At 32.8% G+C, this 20125-nt stretch overlaps 3 protein-coding genes across 5 annotated transcripts; 1 reads left to right on the top strand and 2 right to left on the bottom strand.

Annotated features, from left to right (window-relative positions):
* The first annotated feature begins 1602 nt into the window (after window positions 1–1602).
* On the top strand, window positions 1603–3923 carry LOC108489028 (piriformospora indica-insensitive protein 2-like). Its single transcript, XM_017793262.2, has 2 exons — window positions 1603–1963; window positions 2683–3923. Exons 1-2 carry the CDS (start codon window positions 1742–1744, stop codon window positions 3742–3744), a joined length of 1284 nt encoding a protein of 427 aa, XP_017648751.1. The 5' UTR covers window positions 1603–1741; the 3' UTR covers window positions 3745–3923.
* Window positions 3924–4485: 562 nt separating this feature from the next.
* On the bottom strand, window positions 4486–10049 carry LOC108454071 (DEAD-box ATP-dependent RNA helicase 51-like). The gene is made up of 12 exons (XM_017752421.2): window positions 9569–10049; window positions 8961–9146; window positions 8511–8696; window positions 7903–7986; window positions 7168–7212; window positions 6910–6981; window positions 6519–6818; window positions 5777–5815; window positions 5584–5688; window positions 5228–5296; window positions 5017–5142; window positions 4486–4893 (listed from the first exon to the last, which is right to left on the bottom strand). The coding sequence occupies exons 1-12, from the start codon at window positions 10025–10027 to the stop codon at window positions 4711–4713; spliced, it is 1854 nt and encodes a 617-aa protein (XP_017607910.2). The 5' UTR covers window positions 10028–10049; the 3' UTR covers window positions 4486–4710.
* A 5239-nt stretch (window positions 10050–15288) lies between these two features.
* Window positions 15289–19069, bottom strand: LOC108467208 (protein Dr1 homolog). Of its 3 annotated transcripts, none has more exons than XM_017767783.2 (6): window positions 18613–19069; window positions 18469–18532; window positions 17384–17473; window positions 16691–16785; window positions 16101–16169; window positions 15289–15800 (listed from the first exon to the last, which is right to left on the bottom strand). In XM_017767783.2, the coding sequence occupies exons 2-6, from the start codon at window positions 18521–18523 to the stop codon at window positions 15639–15641; spliced, it is 471 nt and encodes a 156-aa protein (XP_017623272.1). In that variant the 5' UTR covers window positions 18524–18532; window positions 18613–19069; the 3' UTR covers window positions 15289–15638. The 3 variants fall into 3 exon arrangements, with proteins under 3 accessions (XP_017623272.1, XP_017623280.1, XP_017623288.1); XM_017767791.2 differs by having other exon boundaries at window positions 15289–15797; XM_017767799.2 differs by lacking the exon at window positions 16101–16169.
* Between the last annotated feature and the right edge of the window lie 1056 nt (window positions 19070–20125).

The raw sequence follows: 20125 nt of genomic DNA, 5'->3' as shown, positions 1-20125 counted from the left end.
AGGAAAATTACATACTTTTAAAGGAGATGGACCAAAATAACAAAATTATAAATGTTGAGGGTTGAAAAAATTTTAAAAATTTTAAAATTTGGTTGACTTGCAAATTAGTATGAACTGGTTAAATCGGGTTAAATCGGGTTAAAAAATCAGTTGAATTGGCAATTAAACCGATTTTTTAATTTTAATAATTTATTACTTTGAACCGATTAGACCAATTGTTCTGAGAGCTAATTAGTTAAACTAGTTCAAATTGGTTCAACTGTTGATTCAATTAATTCTTTAGCACAGTTCAACCAATTTGTATCGGTTTGAGGGTTAATTAATTTAATACCTCTCATTAGATTGATATTTTAACTAGTTCTCAATCCGACTAGCTAATCTAATCCGATTTAGATAACGTTGAATGTTGAAAATTTTTTATTATAATTTTAATTTAATTTTTGAATGCTTTTTGTTTTTTCATAATTTTTCTTATTTTTAAAAATTCTCAATTTTTATATTTTTATTTAGAATATGAAAAATTAATTTTTAAATTTTTTATTGTACTTTTAAATTAACAAAAAATTGTAAATGTCAATAGGTAAAATAATTATTTTTAACTTTAGTGGAAAAATTAAGTCGAGGACCAAGATCTTTAAATAAAAAAGGTAGAGGGACTCAATGTTTCAAAATAAAAGTATAGGAACTAAACTTTATATTTTAAAAAAAATTACAAGGACCTTTGACGGACTTAAACCTAATTTTTTTAACTTAAAAGTGTTAGTATTCCCAAAAATTAATAATCTAGGTTAATATCACAGTTGTATCCAAAAAAATATATCATAATATTTATTTTTGAGAGGTTACGTATCATAACATGGTATCACTTAACTCATACTCATAATATTAATAGCTTGATATCAGATTAATTTGTGACACTAGTTCAATTAAAAAAAATTTGAAGCTGTGACTTATTAATTTTTATATTTATATTTTACCATTAAATTAAAATATCAATAATTTATAGATATATTTATTAAATAATCCTCAGTTCCTTAACTCCGTCATAACAAAGATTTTAATATGTCATACACCAACTTCTCATTTGAATATATCCTCACAAAGATGAAATAACTTCGCTTAAAATTTTGATATAAAGATTTCAACAAATGAATATATAAAGCTATATTGGTAGTTTTGCCAAGGCAATGAATGGATGCATGCATGGTAAAATGGTCTCTCCACAACGACAAATTAACTCTATACCACCCATCAATATATTAAAGGTTGTTTTTCAATTTTTTATTTGGTTACAATATTTATTCTTCAACCATTTAGATTGCATTTAGTTTTTATTTAATAACACAGTTCCATTAGCCACAAAAGCAGATACTGATGCAGAAAGATAGACCAAAAAGAAACCTGGCCTAAGCTAAAATAGCAGTCTGGATGGGGGTGGGGGGGATGCAAGAGCCTAAGTTTAAAGGTCATTAAAAGGCTTTAGCCTTTTCTAGGTTTCTTTTTCACTTAATAAGGCTGCTATTATTGTTGTTATTTTGTTTTACTTTTTATAGGTTCCATTAACTCTATTAAATGCACCTTTTGCCACTCCATAGTGTCCTTAAACATTGTTGCCTTTTGCCCTTTCTTTTAACTACGAAACCCATCTTCCATTTGTTATCATTACTGTAGTTCTTTTCTCATATTGTTAAGTTGGTATTGCTCAGTTTATATCCTGTTTGTATTATTGCCTGCTTAGGCCATGAAGAATCTTATTGTCATGAATAAGAGTTCTGTTCTTGTGTTTTTGCTTGTTGGGTTGTTTGTTTTGTGTGAATGTGAAGATGAAGACCAGTTCTTACCTGTATCTCCAATGGTGAAGAAAGAACAAGAGGCATTATACTCAGCTATTCAAGGATTTGTGGGGAATTCATGGAATGGCTCGGATCTTTACCCAGATCCTTGTGGATGGACACCTATACAGGTTCATATAAATCACTTACACATATCAGAATATATAGTTTTTTTCAATGTTTCTGCTTAGGCTTACCGACTAAGGGTGTTGAATGAGTTTCGGATATGTATATTTTTAAAGTTTATGATTATTTATGTTTTTGTATGTATGCATGCATGTATATACACACATATGTGCTGCACTCATTTGACACAATAAATAAAGGTCATGAATGTTCATGTTGAGAAGTACATGTAAGCTAGGTTTCTCCTATGTTAGTGTTGAAAACTGAAATCTATATTCAATGGAATTATACGTATGGTATTCTAGTTTGTCTTTGAAATCAAGTCTTGCAAAGTGAAAATTTAGTAAAATAGAGGGGTTGCACTAAAAATCAATTTTCATTTTGTCTCCTCTATTAAAAAAATAGATGATCCTATTAGATCTAAGAATAAATTAGTCATTTTTATTAAAATTTTCATCTATTTTCACTGTTAAAAATTTATCATTATATGTCAGCATGAGATACACACAGCATATCATGTGCCACCGTTTGAATATTCTATTAGTTATGTCAATTTTTAACAAAAAAAAAATGGATAATTTTTTACTAGAAAGGGACTAATTTACCCTTTTTTTTTTAATAGACAATACAATCTAACACCTAGTATATACATGTATAAATTTCAAAAATTTTTATGTAAAAATTAGATGACATTTATGCTCAATTTTTATCTTTACAAATGCAGGGAGTTTACTGTGATCTGCTCGATGGGTATTGGCATGTCACTGTTTTAAATATTGGTCTAGTTTTTGACAACTCTCTTCAATGTAGCCCAAATGCAAAGTTCACACATCACCTGTTTGAGCTTATTCACTTAAGATCACTCTCATTCTTCCATTGTTTTTCCTCGCCTAGAGATAACCCCATTAGAATCCCTTCCTCAAATTGGGAAAGACTCTCAAACAGCCTAGAATCCTTGGAGTTTAGATCCAATGGTGGTCTCATTGGTACAATTCCAGTCTCCATTAGCTACCTTAAAAAGCTCCGATCATTAGTGTTACTAGAAAATGGATTAATAGGAGACTTGCCTATAGAATTAGGGAACTTGGTGAATTTAAAGCAACTTGTATTGGCTGGAAACAAGTTTACTGGTCAAATCCCACCAAGTTTAGGAGGGTTAACTGAGTTGTTAATAATGGATTTAAGTAGAAACAGTCTAACAGGGACCTTGATGTTGACTTTCGGGTGTAATCTCACTTCATTGCTGAAGTTGGACTTAAGCAACAACAAGTTGGAAGGAAAGATACCTGAAGGGATTGGAAGGTTAAAGAATGCAACACTTTTGGACCTTGGCAGAAACAAGTTCTCAGGTGGGTTGATACAGTCATTTCAACGACTGGTTTCTTTAAAAGAGATGGTGATATCAAATAATCCGCTTGGAGGTGATCTCATGGGTGTTGAATGGGGAAAGTTGCAGAATTTGGAGATATTGGATCTTTCAAGTATGGGGTTAACAGGTTTAGTACCAGAATCCATGGCAGGGATGAAAAAGTTGAGATATTTGGGGCTAAATGACAACAGTCTGACAGGAAATCTTTCACCAAAGCTTGCAAGTCTTCCTTGTCTGAATGCTCTTTATGTTAATGATAATAATCTGACAGGGAAGCTTGAGTTTGCAGTAGGGTTTTATAAGAAAATGGGGAGAAAGTTCAGAGCTTGGAATAATTCAAATCTTTGCTATCAGCCTGAAATGATCCCATCATCATCATCATCAAGCCATGGTCTTAATGGGGTTAAACTTTGTTAACAAGAAACACAAAGGAGAAAAAACAGTTCTAGTAAAACGGATTTTAGAGGCTTTATTTTCTCAGTTCAATTTTTAGTGGATATATTTTTTAAAATTTCACCATGTGGATTTCCCCCCTTAAATTATTAAATTATCTCTTTGCCAGTCTACGATATATATTACATGGCTTGTTATTCAAACCCTATTTTTTTCATTATCAAAAAACATCTTGAAAAACTTAAAACTAAACCCAGACATATATATGTATGTGCTCGTACCCAACACTCGTACTATAATCCAAGTAACGCAAGATAAATGAAGAATTTGATAAAAGTATCACAAAATTCCTATACTATACTTGAATTGCATTTTAACTCAACTGGAAAAACTGGAAAAAATAGACAAATTGATCTTTATACATTAGATTAGTGAGCAAAACTTCTCCGTTAAAAATCATAAAAGAATATGGGTCAAATTGAATAAAATTATAAAAGTTGAGAACTAAATTTGTTATTATACTTTATATATAAAACATAAAACAAACATTTCATGGTGCAATTTTAATGAAGTGACCGTTTTGCTCACTCATTTAACGTATAAGAACTAACTTGCTCCTTTTCAATAGAAAGACTAAAATGCAATTCAATGGTAAAATATTTACGGTACTTTTACATGAAGAATGTATAAATATATTTGGCATAAAGCTCATAGAGAGCCTCTTTGAACATATATATCATGGAATCATTAAGCAAGGAAACACAATTTACATAAAATTTCAACTAAATATTGATTCATTTCAAAACCAAGAATTTGTATTCATGTTTCAACTTATAAGACTAGTGATTACCTAATAAAGCTATATTAAACACTCATTTTCAATATAAAAATTGGTACAAATGCAAAATTGTTGCAGACTCAAGTGGTGTCTATTCACCACTACTGCTTCTGCTAATACCTTAAAAATGGCCTCTCAATATGATACTTTAGTTAATACCTCACAAATTGCCGTGTTTCAGCTTCACTTCCCTGCCTTCCATAAGGGTTGCTTTCACTGAAATTGTTTCTGGTTCCTTCAACTTTGCGCATTTTCTTTCTAGATTTTGATGCATTGCTGTCTATGTTCAGATTAACTTTTGGAGGGCATGAAAAGCAGAAGGAAACAGCAACCGCCTGCTCAAAAACAACAGTTACATTTCTTATTGGTCAGCTGAACACTTATTTAAATTCTAACACATTGCACAAACACCAGCAGGGACATCTACATTTTACGATGTCAGAAGAAAAATACTGTACCTGCAGATCAAGCCGATGCACATTAAAGTTATCTTTCATTGAGTGTGAATTGTACGCTAAAATATAGGATCGATATGCATCTTTAGCTGACTTGTTTAGATAATAGTTGTTTGCTACCAACTTCTCCTGCATTATTCCGAGTAGAAATCTTAGTTCCTTCAAACTTTGTTATTTTAAGAAACTATATTGAATAAGAAAAGCAAACAGTTACCAGATGAGACTGCACATTTGCTAGTTTCTTCTCATCAAACTCGTATTCCTTTACAGGAACTTTTGCTGTCTGCCATTAGAAATAAAGAAATGAAATAAACAAATTAGAATCGGTTCTTTAATTGACCCACCACTAATTTCGGGCCGTGCTGTTTTTCATACTCAAGCATTTAAATCTTAATAACATCCGTTCAACCATGCACCACACCAGAAGTACAGCTTACTTTTTCTCTCTTGAGACCCTAAATATTTTATGGTTCACAGTTTTTTAAAAGAAAAGTGCCTTTACTCTCCTCAGTCCTCACCCCATTTCTATATTCAAGAAAAATAATAAGCCATTTAGCAGAAATAATGCACCTTTAGATAGCGAAGAAATTGCAGTTCCTCTGGGATCAGGAACAGAAGAGCATTTCCTTTTGCACCTTCCCCACGGGCAGTTCGACCAACCCTATGGATATATTCCTAAAAGCAACAATCCAAAGTACTCAAGATGGATGGTACATAGCAAAACACAAGAACAGCAATATGTATTTATATAAAGAGCACACACCTTTGGTTCATCCGGAGGATCATACTGCAGAATCCAATCCTGCACAGTATTGAAAACAAAAATCAGGTCAAAATGATTCTTCCTCGTGTTTAAACTGAGGTACTCAAAATACACCTATATGCAACCATGTATTAGGTTTTTAGAAGGGGAAACAACCTAAATGGTAGTCATTCAAGTTTAAACTATAGCTCAAGGTCAGTTGAGCAAGCCATGTTTAAATGAAGTTAGTGAAAAGATTGCTTAAAATATGGTATCACACCATAACAGAGTCCTTCAAACCAAATAGACATTCATCTTGGCTCTACATTTCTACCAACATAAGGTTAATCCAAGAATCGAATGCCAGTCTACTTGCGAATAACTAGGAAACTGGCGTGTCTTAACACTAATATAGGATAAAAAAAAATAACTGGAATAAATATACCAACAGCAGTCCCAGTTTCCAGTGTAAGACTTTATTGAGACTATAATTGTCTTTCTAAAGTAGCATGAAGTTGCTCATGTTGCATGAGATGCCAATGCATTGTGCATTTTCATATATAATTGATCATACCAATAAGAAGTAGCAAAAAAGCAAGTTAAGAATGCTTGAACTTGAACCAGAAATATACTAACATTTTTTTTTGTAACGTAGAAACATACTAACATTAATGTACCACTTTTCCAGTGATAAGAAGAAAAGACAAATAGAACATCATAAATAATTGGAGCCACAGGCAACCTAGTTAAACAAGAAACATACCACAGCAGGTATATCAAGTCCCCGAGCAGCAACATCAGTGCAAAGCAAAATGCCCTTTTCTGCTTTGCAGAAGTCAAAGAAGGTAGCGGTTCGCTTTTGCTGTTTCTGCTTTCCATGGATATCAAGACAATCCACATGAATATATCTAAGAAGTTCAGCATGAAACTTGACTGAGTTGCATGAAGAGAAAAAGACCATCACTTTCTTGGACATGTTCCTCTTCAAAAACGAATACAAAAGGATAAATCTCTTGGAACTATGCACAACACAGTAGCCTTGCTGCAGGCCTTCATTGGTGACCTACAATGATGATAGTCACTTAAGTCAAAACGAGAAGTGGGTTGTGCACTTGACAGTGTATCTAAGGATCCAATTCAAATATGTTTCCTACCTTCTTTCTCCCATCATCTACATCAATATAAATAGGAATTGTCTGAAATGACAAGCGGGCAAGGTCCTCAACCTGCAGGTTTAGGGAAAGTCACAACAGATGTCACATGATTAAAACCACAATTTCACTCCAAAAAGTGAAGAAAGCTTTAACTTAACTTGCCAAACAATTTCTGAAGAATGCCAGCATACATGTGATTAACAATAAAACTTGAAGTGTGTAAAAAATTGTACAAAAACATGAGAATGAAGGACAAACCTTTTTAGTCTGGGTAGCTGAAAAAAGAGCTGTTTGCCTGTTTTGCTGCACATCGAATAGGAGGCCCGTAAGCTATAAACACCTTAGATGTTACAAATTTAAGACTTATGCGTAACCAAAACCTATTTTATTAAACAAAAAATCTACTAGCATTTAATAACAATTTATTCCTCTAGCTTGCAATTAAACCAAAAATATGCATGCAGTTGAGCTTACTAACATTTTCAAAAAGCAAACGTCCGTTAATCCTCGATATTTTTTTTACTCTTGCAAAACATATGTTCTAACATTCAACTCAATGAGTTTAAATTATTAAAGAACATTGCACTAATTATTCTGGCAACCCCTAAAATTAATTTCCAAGAAAAGCCCTTGAAACAAATAACTTCATAATCAACAATATTGATGACCAAGCAGATTTGCCGTTTTTTAGAAGCTTGGTGCATTTCTCCTTAATAACAATTATCACACGTTGATAAAACCTAGACAACGCAAAGCAATTCAAACTTGTTCAATAAGTCAGTTAACTAATGGAACTTGGTGCTTCAGAAAGCTAAGCATTTTAATCCTAGTTGTGTACTAGACATTCAGCCTAAAGGAATCAATAAATAATGTCAGTACCACTATTTGGGTTTACATCCATTTCATTTCCAGAAGTTCTAGTCTAGACATGAATTAAATGACATAGTCCATATATATTCCTAAAATAACAATATAAACTGCTAAAAGATTTACCTTGGGAAGATACTTGATAATTTGCTTCATTTCTTCCTCAAAATTCGCTTCCAATATCCTGTCAGCTTCATCAATCATGAGACACTGCAAATTTACATGATGTACAACTATAAGTCTGAAAATAATAATGACTATTTAAATTTGTCATGGAGCAGAAGGCTTTCAAGTTATCTGCATGAAGCAGGCAGCTATAAAATAATGCATTTCTAAACTGGTCTATAGTTAATAGAAATAACAATTCACTAGAAGTACTTCCACTATATCATATTCATTACTGCATAAACATTTTACCAGCTATTATAATGAAATTATAATACCAAAATCTCAATCAGTTACAAGGAACCCACTAGCTCATCCAGTTGCCCTTAAAAAAAGAGCAAAAATGCAAATTTTTAGTTGGTCTATCATCAAGTTTGATCATTATACATTACAATAATAATTTGAGGTCAAACTCTTATAGGTGAAACTACATTCCGACCAAAGTAATATCAGGTACAACCTCAGTATTAGGCAATATATACAGCACAATTTGGTTTGTTTACCAAGCAAATACATTATACATCTAAATCAAATGACCATACGAACTACATTTCAAATATTAATGTTACCTTCAAATTTTTATGAATGAATCTTTTTGTATTTTGAAGATGGTCAAGTAGCCGACCAGGAGTAGCCACTAACAAATTTACTCCCCTCACAATCCGCTCTGCTTCTCCTCTTCTGGCTGAACCGCCAATAACCAATCCAAGGGTCTGAGAGTGGTATTTGAGAAGATCCTTTGCTACTGCATGAGTCTGAAATGTTTTAAGGGTCCATTTGCTAAGTGATGAATGAAACTGCAAAATATCTAAGGAATAACATACAGCCAAAACTAAAATATTAAAGTTTTTAAATAAGTTACTTTCAAGAATTGGATAGATTTCATATTGAACTGATGAAAAGTCCATTGACATACAAGAAACTTTAGCCCAGATAAAAGAGTTGATAGCAACAAAAATGAAACAGCAAGCGTCAATACCCAAAAAAGAAAAACAAAAACAAGGGATTCAAACATTTACCTGAATTGCAAGCTCCCTTGTGGGACAAATGACAATAACATCTGTTCCATTGCGAGGAGTGAATCGGACATTATATAACAATTCAATAGCAGGTACCAAGAAGGCAAGGGTTTTCCCAGAACCTGTCCTTGCAGCCCCAAGAACATTTTTGCCAACCATAAGTGGAGGAATTGCTCTAGCTTGAATCTGCATTTTTAGTTTGACAGGTCAATTTAAAGAAAATTGCAAGTCTTCCATAATTAGCCACATTGAATTTTCTTTAAAAAAAAAAAAAGAAACACTATATACTTCTAAAATCAGCTTACTGCATAGCCCAAAAACTATAAAATTTACAATAACATCATCAAATTTTAGTATTGAATCCAATAACAGAACAATGGATGCATTTTCCTTTTTCAACTTATTGGCCTATAGTTGAATCAAACTCCAGGCAATAGCACATATTCAACTGCAACTTCTTATAAAATTTTCCACCATATTTCAAGGCTTGGTATTCAATCCTGTGTTATGGAAGTTTGAATTGAGCTAAACTAACTATAAACAGAGATATAAAAGCAATCAATTTCGATACAAAGTTTAAATAAATAATTCAACTAAAGAAAAGATACCTGGGTCATAAACTGAAAACCCATTTCTTTAATAGCTTTAAAAGTAGGTTCAGACAATCCCAAAGACTCAAATGACTCAGTGCTCATTATCCCACTTCCCCCAATATTCATTTTCTCCTTTATCTCTTCCTTCTTTCCTTCTTGTTCCTCTTCTTCTTCTTCATTGTTTCCCCTTTCCTCTTGTTCGTCATCTTCTTCACTCCTCAACTTCTTGTTTTTCTTATTATTATTCTTTTTGTCCTTGATTTCAACTTCTCTGTTTCGCTTTCGCTTCCTTTTCTTCTTACTATCTTCTAAAGAGGGAGACTTTGAGATTTTCTCTTGCACAACCGCCATTGCTGATGAACCAAAGCTAAAAACTAGCCAATAATAATTTTCAGGTTCTAGCTTGTAGAACCTAGGGTTTGCCCTGTTTTCCTGAATCTTAATACTTATATACTCCCTCCATTGTCTTGACATATTTTACAAATTTTAATCAATTAAAATATTTAATAATTTAAAAAAAACAAAATTGAAAAAAAAAGCTTTTTTACCAACTACTACAAAAAAATATATAATAATTATCTCAAATTGCATGTGCACGAGATTATTTACCAAAATGATTAAGGTGTCTCACAAGTTTAGACCATTATTTTTTTTCCACAATCATCAAGTTATCCTGAGGCCACAATAGGATTTTAAAAAATTATTTTTTATTAGTAGTGTCAACTTATATGGCGACATTAGTATTATTTAACAAAATACGAGTTGGAGGGCTGGAGAAGACTTGTCAGGCACCACCTAAGTGTCTCGAGCTTGAGCTCGAACTTAAGCAGTCTTATACATAATTTGCTGGTAGTTATTATCATCGGGATTTGGAGTAGATAATTATCTTCCAAGGTCGTCAAGCTACGTATATTACTCGAAGATTCTCAATTCTAGTTCTGATCATCAGGAATCGAGATCATCAATGATGTTTGATATCTTTAGCCCATTATCACTCCAGTGCTCCACCCCTCCCAGGCAAACCTTTGGGACGTCCGATTTTCCGAGTTTGTTTAGCACACCCTAAGATTTATCAATGAATGTTGTGAACGATGGTCCAAGTGAGAAGAACAATGACCACCACGAACACCCACAACGCCAATGTTGGGCAACACAATGGTTTACCTCATGGACAACACCATCAAACCATCAATTTTAAGGTGTGTAACATTATCTTTATTGTATATATTTTATAATTGTAATTCAAATTTTAAAGTCTGTATAATTTATATAGATTAGACATTTTCTCTGTATTTCAATGTAATATTTACTGAAGTGCAGTCTTTTTATTTTATAGTTGAACGTGTTTAAACAATATCAAAATTTCATTATAATCAAATAAATTTTAATAAAACTAGAAGTATATACAAATCACGACGTAATATAAAATATTACTTCAATTGATAACATTTTACATTCATTTGAACATGAAGTACATTAGCTCATATTCCACTCGATCGAGACGATTGTCCGAGATGGTAGATTCAATGAGGGTATTTCCCCCAATTATAATCAACTATTTTGCACACACCGCAACATTTAGGGTTAGTTTTCTCCCTCAAGTCCATTTTACCATGAATCCTGGTGACATGCAGGCGACCTTTCGACGTCTTATGTAACCCCTTATTTGAGGCAAACTCGAAAGTCAACGGTGGCACTTCCTATGTAAATTTAATGGGATTTGACAAAATTGGGAATTTGTAGTATAGCTTCGACATCCTCCTCCCACAACGTCTAATAATTTTTACACTAATCCTCTTTTTCATGTCACCAACAAACATATTTCTATTAAATCTCATTACTATTTGTTGGCGAGATTTAAAAAAACAACCAATTGTTATTCTTAAAATTACTCCATCGAAATAAACGCATACGAAAAATTGATGATCCATATTCAATACTAATTCTGTTGTTCTTAAAATTACAACCAACCTAGGTGCCGCCTAACAGTGTCCCTCAACTTGCGTGGTGCTTGACAAATCTCTTTCACCCCTCCAATACTAGTGTCGTCGTATAGGTTGGCACCACCAATAAAAAATGATTTTTCAAAACCCTATTATAGCCTGATGATTGTGGGGGGAAAAAATGGTAGTGCCAACTTGTAAGGCACTACCCATGATAACTATTGCAAACATATCATTTTGGTAAATAATATCATATGCATACTATTTGAGATAATAATTTTTTTTTTTGGATTATTAGAGTAAAAAACCGAAAAAAAAAAGAAAAACATAGACAATAATAATTTAATTAAAATAGAAAGAGTAAATATATAAAATCAAACACTTAGAAAAGAAAAAATCCTAAAATTCATTTTATTAACATCATTTCAACTTTAAAATATTGTAAACTATTAAATAAAATTATTTTCCAATTATTTAAATATTATCATTATTTTTAAATTATTTAAATATTATCATAATTATTGAATAATTTACTTAATTACCACTCCACTCAAACAAAATCATATTCAAACCATAAAATAGAATCACACATGATACTTGATGAAAATAAAAGGAACCCATGCAATTTCCAAACAAAACCATCCGTATAGAAGTTTTCAGTCCTGGTTCTACAAGGTTCAGCTTCCTTTTTGCATGATTGACTCTTTCTTCATTCTCATCCAATCTTCACTACCTTGCACACATTGCCCTTCGTAAATATTCCATCTTTTTCATTTATCTCAACTTTGATTTTCTGGCTACCAACCTTTAATCTTGCATTAATTATTTAGTATGTGAGGTAATGACATTAATTTATAATCATTCACCATTGCCTCTGCCAACGATCTTAAGCTACAATAAGTCACAAAAGAGTGCCTCAAGACGAGCAGGAATGGTAAACACGTTCAATTCTTGGAACTAGTCTTTTTTTTAAAACACATTCACTCCTGAAACGACATAAAAACACAATTTTGGCTTTAAAGTTTCTTAATAAGTTGTTCCATTATTCTTCTAACGTCAATTTTGGTGTCTCCAACACTACAAGACATACGAAAATCACTAGTTTTTAAAAATGGTTTCTATTATATTCATAATAAGACCCTTTAATCTCCACACATGTTGTGAAGCCAATAACATCATAATCACTTAAAAATCTTAGCCCCTGCTTTACAAATGAAATACCACTTTCATAATCTATTATTGCTACAATAACTAATTCTCAAGATTCATGGGCTTGTATCTTGATACTTCAAAAAGAGAAACCTTCCGGTGGTTTTAAAATATCAGACCCTATCAAACTTTTTTCAAAAGTTTTTCTTACTGAACTACGAAGATAACCAATATTATGGAGCTAATGATGTAATAAAGCACATATTTGATGCCTAACCTACTAGTCGATGCTAGCAACCAGCAAGAGATTAAAGGATATAAAAAAAGGGGTTTGAGTTCATGGAGGGAAGTTTCAATGTTTGGTTCGATCAAATCCATGACGATCATAATGAGACATCATTTGTTATTTCGACTTTAAGAAACAAGCCTACAACATGTGGAAGAAAAAGTACAGAAATCTAGATGGACATTTTGCTTTGTTTTAACTGGCAATAAGAAGAAAATTTTAAGATCTCTCTCATCTAGCTTGTTGGCCATATGAACAAATGCAATGGTATGACCAATTGCAATGTGTAAGGTTTCTTTGTTGGTGGGATTTGTGATTAAATTGCTTAAATTATGCAAATTTTACTAATTAAAAAAAATAAACAGCGCCTCAAATGCTATCTTAAAATTGTCTATTTAATACCATGGCTGAAAATGTTGTGTCTAATTGATTTCTTACAAAAATAGAAAACTACTTCACTACTCAGTTTTTAGAAAAATATCCTCAAATTTATTATTTTAACAGTGGTTTCACCAGTAGCAAAAATAATTGTTCAAACACTAAAGGTTAAATGACCAAGGTAGGGATGAGTGATCATGCAATTGGTGCATAAGAGCTCAAGATTCGCCTGGATGCCACTCGTCCGGATTACCACAGAAGCCTGTGAATCTCCATTTGTCATGACCAAAAATGCTTCAATCGCTACATCAATATGGGAATCAATGTAACTGAGAAGGGTAACAGATGTACCAAGTTTCCAAGCCAGAGATAAACCATCCGAATGCCTGAAGCACTAACATCGATTCTGGGTAGATACCCCAATTTTTGGCGTACCAATTCCATCTGTTTTCCATAACTATATGGGGAACTTTGGTCCTCAACAAAGACCATAAACATCTCAGTGCACGTGGGTTCCCAAACCCACTACAATTCCAACTCAAGGTTTTCATAATTCTCAGCGACGCTATTCAACAGTGTTGGTCGATTTCAAGTCAATTGAAACATAAGACTGACTAGAATGGGGTAATTTAATGAGTTGACCATCAATTTCCATATCTCCAGTGGCAGAACAACAAGGCTGACATTTTCCACAATTAGGTTGTCGGACATTTGAAGGACAAACAACTTTCTTGTCACGTCTCTTCCATGATGATCCTGGTTTAGATACATGGTTCACCACGTTTGCAGAATCATTTTCAAGAGGAAAAACATCCGGTGGGGGTCAAAATAGGGATCTTTAGCAGATATAGGTGGCGGGGTAACAGGAGAAAGTACGCCTTGGACAACACAGTAGGAGAATGGGTAACAACATGAGAGACAGGATATGCCATAGGAGAAGATAGGCAAGCCAAAGGTCGCATAAGATAATCGACATCCTAAGAGAACTTAGCAGATAAATTCCTTTTAGCCAAGAGGGTAACGATTGTGGAGTCTTGTACCCCTATTCGCAAGGGAAGTGATTCATCAACAAACTGTCTGTTAACAATCTTTGATTCAGATCGAGGACTAAATTGAACAGTTTTTTTTTTTTTTTTTTTGGGGGGGGGGGGGAGTCCTTCGCCAGGGAAGGCACCAAAGATTTTTGAAAACCTTTAGTCACAATAGCCAGTGTAGTAGTAGTATGCAAATCGGCTGAAGCAGGAGCAATATCAAAAGAATGCAAAAGACAAATAAGAAGGGAGGAAGGATCAGACCCTTTTACCACGAAAATACTCGACTTTAGTCCTTACAATCACTTTTAATAGGGGAAGCTTTAAGCCAAGTTCCATGAGAGGGGGAGAAGTAGGCAGTTTTGTATCCTTTGTTAGAAGGGAACAATTGCCATCACAAGACAACACTTCGGGTGACCTGTGTACGGAAAGACTTTAAATCCTAAATCGTTATAAATTTTTTTAAAATATCAAAATGAGAAAATCAATATATTTTAGGAGACAATTTATGCATTAAACAAAAATTAAAACCAGCACATAAATCAAGAGAGAACAGATAGAGTCAATATTCTATATATGAGATTATATGATTTATATACAATTTCTTCATCATTTCACCAATAATTATTAATAATTATAAGTATGTTTTAATTCTTTTAAAAGCTTAATCTTTTTAAAATATCATTATTTCTTTTCTTTTAAGAAAACAAACCTACTTCCACCATTTATTTGAAACAAAATGCACCTTTTATGTGTGATTTTCATAAAGATAGTTAAGTATTGGTTGATTTAATGTTAATTAGATATATATATTACCTATCAGGTTGATTATGAATGCATCTGATCGAATGTATTTATTACTATTATAATCATATATACAATTGCAAACGAAACACACACAGAAATATAAATATATCAGACTAGCATGCAATAAATAGACTTCACCAATTTTGAAAGTATCCAACAGTGCAAAATGAAATCAAATCTTATATACAAGTTTAATTTTATGTAAAAGCAAAAGAACACTAAATCCTAATACAGCTTGATTGATTAACAACTAAAATACTACTTATAAAGGTTTGGGCACAGAAAGTGAACAAACTCTCACTCACTACATCAAATTATAGACATCCTCCATAGATTAAGAAAAAAGTACAAAAATCCACAAAGGCCACTGCACACTAACCAATGGCTTTTCTTCTTTTTTTGTACATAATATATGAGATTAGAACTTAGAAGCACTAATGGAAGAGTCAAGGATACTTGCCTATTGTAAAAGAAAACTAAGTCCTAAATGGTTAGCTCTCTAAACTTGGGTCAGGATCTGGTTGCTTGGGAGCAACAGCACCACCATTCATTCTTGCTCGTGCCTCGGCAAACATTCTTTGCTGCTCAGCTACTGCTTCTTCCTCGGTCATCTCGGCCCCATTGCTCCATTTCCCACCTTTCAAAGAGTCCTGCTGAAATGCATTTCAAGAATAATATTAGTGAATTATGTTGGGTTGTGCTTCAGGTACAGAATCAAGTATTGCATTGTATTTGACGGTGAATAAGATTCTAGCAGCAAAGAATAGCAAGAAATAGCCAATTTCTAGATCAATAATAGTCAGGGAAGAAACTGTATGTCAGTCTTTACACAATTTTGTGGAATTGGTCAAAAACAAAGAAAGAAAGAGAAGGGTTAAAAGTTAAAACAAGCTGGCAATCTCGTTTTTAGGAAACTATCATTCTGTTTCTGAAAATTTTATATTGCAAATTACCAGTGTTTCAATCTTGTGCTGCTCATATGCAGCATAGACCTCTTCAATGTACTTTCCGAACCCAAGAACCTGAAAATTCACATGCATGCATAAAGTTTAATAACAAGTATATTACAAGTACATCTTTTATGCATCCTTAGAACTAACATGGTACAATCAAGAATAAAGTACACAACGGAAACCAGATGACTTTTTTAGTGAATGAAATATGCAGTATAAACCAATTCAATCATCAAAGGAAAATCACAAAACTTCTGCTTAAAGCTGCCCTCACTTCTTCGTAATAGCGGAGGAAAAAGAAATATGTAGGACATATTTAACAGAAAGAGAGGGCTAGGAAAGCCATAGCTTGATATCAAAGCAACAATTTCCCTTTCAGACACTTGATAACTGGATCAGATGAAGATAATATATATAATACATGGCGCTTGATTAAGCACCTAGAAGATAAAGACACTGCTGAACCATAACAACATATGCAAAGGTCCCATTCAAGGCATTACCTTTTCAAACTTAATAAAACAAAGTACAGAAGAAATACGCATTATGGACCAAATTGAAAGGTGAAAGTAGGTTGGGGAGGGAGTAACCTCTAAAGCCTTGAGTACATGCTCAGGTGCTATTGTTCGTTTATCCTCTCTATTACAAACTTCATTGGACTCTGATGAAATAAGATTAATAAACTCTGCAAGAGTATTGAAGTTTCCATTAGTTACAGGAAACAAGAAGTTAAACTATCATTGCATTATAGTTAGAGACTGTAAAACTCCGATGATGTAAAAAAGTGAATATAGATGGTCAATATACCTGCCAAAAGAAGGGGGGGAAATCTAACCGGGAAAAGTTTTACACCCAAATCTTCAATATAAGACTACCAATTATATGAATCTCAACTCAGGTTTCAAGACCACAAGAAAATCTAAAACAATAGATCCTCTTTCAACTTTTTCAAAACAGAAATGTTTAGAAATGAAATCAGACCGAATCAATTTATACTTAGACAAGATTTACTTTCAGTTCAAAAATTACTCTTGGGGCAAAATAAATCGACCATAATATGCAAAAGAAGGCTTTGTGATGCTGAAAAAAGTCTCCACAAAGAATAACGGTTAAATGATCACTAACACAAAAGCCAACAATTCAGCTCTGAATAAAAGTAAGAAAAGAATTTGACGTGTTGAAAATTGATAGAATACATGGAAGCCACAGAGACCTAGTATAAATGTATGACAATAAATTGGTACTGATTAAAAAGAAAAGGAGGATTAAACTTATTATCTTACCTACACAACACTCAATCAAAAGATCTTGAGCATCTCTTGCAACGCGTACATCTGGTGGTAACATTTCCTTTATAATTTTGGTCATAGTTGCTGCAAAAAGGAAGTAATAATATATAATTTACATCTCAGAGGAATGAAACAAATCTGAACAAATCAATAGGGCCCATGTTCAGAAATTTATAGGATTACTAAATCTGCATGCAGCCAAGGAACAGCAACCCAATTCTCTTTTTAAAAGATTGAAAAGAAAAAAGAATAACAGAATCTTAATCCTTACACCAAAAGTGAACCATCTAAAGTGTGTAAAATGTTAGAGCCTCATTATCAGCTCATAAACCCCATTTCACTACGTAACATAAATTTACCGAAAAAAGCAAAAACATATAGCAGTCTGAGTTTAGTATTCCACACACTTGCACTGTTTCGCAATTAATAATGCCCTGAGTAGCATTGAAATCAGGTCCTTTCTAAATAAACTTTATCATTGATCCTCAAAACCATCACATCTCTCAACCAGCATAATACAATCCCCCACATAAAAGTTCTAGACAAAAACCTCTTTTGGAATTTGTAAATAGAACAATCAACCAACACATTTTAAGAAAATTTGAAAAGCCAGTTGACACCTTTGAGAGACAAAGAATTTATATAAGACTAACTCTTCCCATGAATCTAAAAATGGAATCTCACACTAGAAAGCCAGCAAAACAAAAAATTAGGTTTGAATACAAAATTATCCTTTACATCATGAATGATGCACCTTTCTTGAATTCATCTCATCATACTTACCCTTTGGTAGCTAACTTTGGATAAAAACCTAATTAATTTTTAAAAGGAACTTATTTACTTATTGAAAGCACAAAGCTCACATGGACAATCAAAAACTCCGAAATTAAGCAACAAAACTGTTATGATTCATAAACCCTACCAAATTTAAGCCTTCAAATACATAAATCGAAAAATAAATGAAACGGATGAAAATCCTATAGAAAAAAAACATATATATCATCAAAATTCACCGAATAATTAATTATAAATAAAGCGGAAATCACAACGAGAAACACATATGAAAGAAATATATATACCTTTGGGAAGCGAAGCGTCCTCCTTCGACTTACCCACGATATCCATCGGCTCCATCTTTTAATTCTGCAAAAAAAAAAAAATCAAAATCCAAAACAGATCTAAAACGTGAGAGCGAATAATAAACCCAGGGAGGATGGACTCACCCGAGTTACTGAGTCAAGACACGGGGGATTATTTCTATAGATGTAAACACTCTAAAACGAGTCAAGCGATTCGTGATCTGAGTCGAGTGAGAGATCAAGAAGAAGGAAGACATGGTTGATTTATGGAAGTTATCAGAGGAAGGTCATTGGCGCTTCACGATAAGAGAGGTAGCTCTCCATCGCAGCCGATTAGGGGGGAAATTAAAAAAATGATAACAAACATCCAAGGGGGCGCGATGGATATCCACGCGCTTTATTTTATTAAATTCGCGTAATTAGTGGATCTGATGGTTGGTTCGTGTTTGAAAATCCGATGTATAGCGCGTGGAGTATTGTGTCTTTAAACACTATTCAAACTTTCCATATATCTGGATTTTAATGTTTTTCCTTTGGTTTTTTGATCGACGAGGAAAATGAAACTTTTGGTAATAAAAGTGTTCGACGAAATGCCAATGAGAGACTAAACTTGTCGACGTCTAGTTATTCACTTATTCGTCTTTTAAGAATATTTTTATTTATTTTTTTATGAAAAAATATTTTTATTTAAATTCAATTATAGAATACAATTGGCCGATTGAGTCTTTAACTTGATTGATGTCGACATTGTTTTCAATGCAGAATAACATGAAATTAAGTGTGTTGAAGCGGATTTGTCTAAAAGAACAAATATGATCCATATATAATTTTTTAATTAAATATTTTTATTAATATAAATTATAAATGACAACTAATACATAGGCATGATACAAAGTACAAAGCACTTGCAATGGCTATCTTGATTTTTTTTTTCAATTTTTGGAACTTTCGAAGACCTATCAATCTTTGAATAAAATACTTAACAAGTTATTCGGGGATAATTTTATTTTGAAAAATAAAGTTATTCATTAGATGAATTGAGTCAAGCTAATTAGGTCAAAGAAATTTGGGTATGAGTTCTCCATATTTCGAAAAACGTCAACACGATTCTTCTAGCTAAACAAGTTTGGAGACTCTTCTCTAATCCATATGCTCTTTGCGCTTGTCTCTCAAAGGGATCATTTCCCTTCGACCTCTTATTTTGATGCATGTATGGCATGCACTCTATTGTGGATGTTAAGTATGACTCCTATTTCAGTCAAATTTGAGAATAATCTTCTAGTTAAACTCTCTTTATTTGTTTTAATCAAACACTGATTAGTTTATATTATTTTATTATTATTTGACTTATGAATTTAGCCTATAAATAGACTCTTTTACAACGTTAGAAAATACACCCATTAGATACTAAAACTCACAACACATTTAGAGAATTTTGTGTTTACGTTTTGAGGGTTCTTTGTTTTTCAGGTTTTCAGGGTTTAATTTTTATCTCCATCTTTTGTACTCTTCGTTCTTTTTCCATTATAGTAAAATTATCTTTCCTCGTGGTTTTTTATCATCTTTGGAGGGGTTTTTCCACTTAAATTTATGTGTTCAATTTTTCAATTTATTCTGCTACTTTTTTTGTCTTGTTGCTTAATCAGGTCAATCACCA

The sequence above is a fragment of the Gossypium arboreum genome, chromosome 7, assembly GCF_025698485.1.
Source record: "Gossypium arboreum isolate Shixiya-1 chromosome 7, ASM2569848v2, whole genome shotgun sequence".
Lineage (NCBI taxonomy): Eukaryota > Viridiplantae > Streptophyta > Magnoliopsida > Malvales > Malvaceae > Gossypium > Gossypium arboreum.
This window is presented reverse-complemented; position numbering and strand designations above follow the sequence as displayed.

What these genes read in the sequence shown, in the direction of transcription:
- LOC108489028 (XM_017793262.2), top strand. Translation starts at nt 1,742, where the DNA reads ATGAAGAATCTTATTGTCATGAATAAGAGTTCTGTTCTTGTGTTTTTG. An exon ending in GTGGATGGACACCTATACAG is followed by an intron (nt 1,964 to 2,682) that starts GTTCATATAAAT and finishes TTACAAATGCAG; the next exon opens with GGAGTTTACTGTGATCTGCT.
- LOC108454071 (XM_017752421.2), bottom strand. Translation starts at nt 10,027, where the DNA reads ATGTCAAGACAATGGAGGGAGTATATAAGTATTAAGATTCAGGAAAAC. An exon ending in CAAGGGAGCTTGCAATTCAG is followed by an intron (nt 8,697 to 8,960) that starts GTAAATGTTTGA and finishes AAAACATTTCAG; the next exon opens with ACTCATGCAGTAGCAAAGGA. An exon ending in AATTTCTTCGCTATCTAAAG is followed by an intron (nt 5,297 to 5,583) that starts GTGCATTATTTC and finishes TTCTAATGGCAG; the next exon opens with ACAGCAAAAGTTCCTGTAAA.
- LOC108467208 (XM_017767783.2), bottom strand. Translation starts at nt 18,523, where the DNA reads ATGGAGCCGATGGATATCGTGGGTAAGTCGAAGGAGGACGCTTCGCTT. An exon ending in TTTGATTGAGTGTTGTGTAG is followed by an intron (nt 16,786 to 17,383) that starts GTAAGATAATAA and finishes ATACTCTTGCAG; the next exon opens with AGTTTATTAATCTTATTTCA. An exon ending in AGCACAAGATTGAAACACTG is followed by an intron (nt 15,801 to 16,100) that starts GTAATTTGCAAT and finishes AATGCATTTCAG; the next exon opens with CAGGACTCTTTGAAAGGTGG.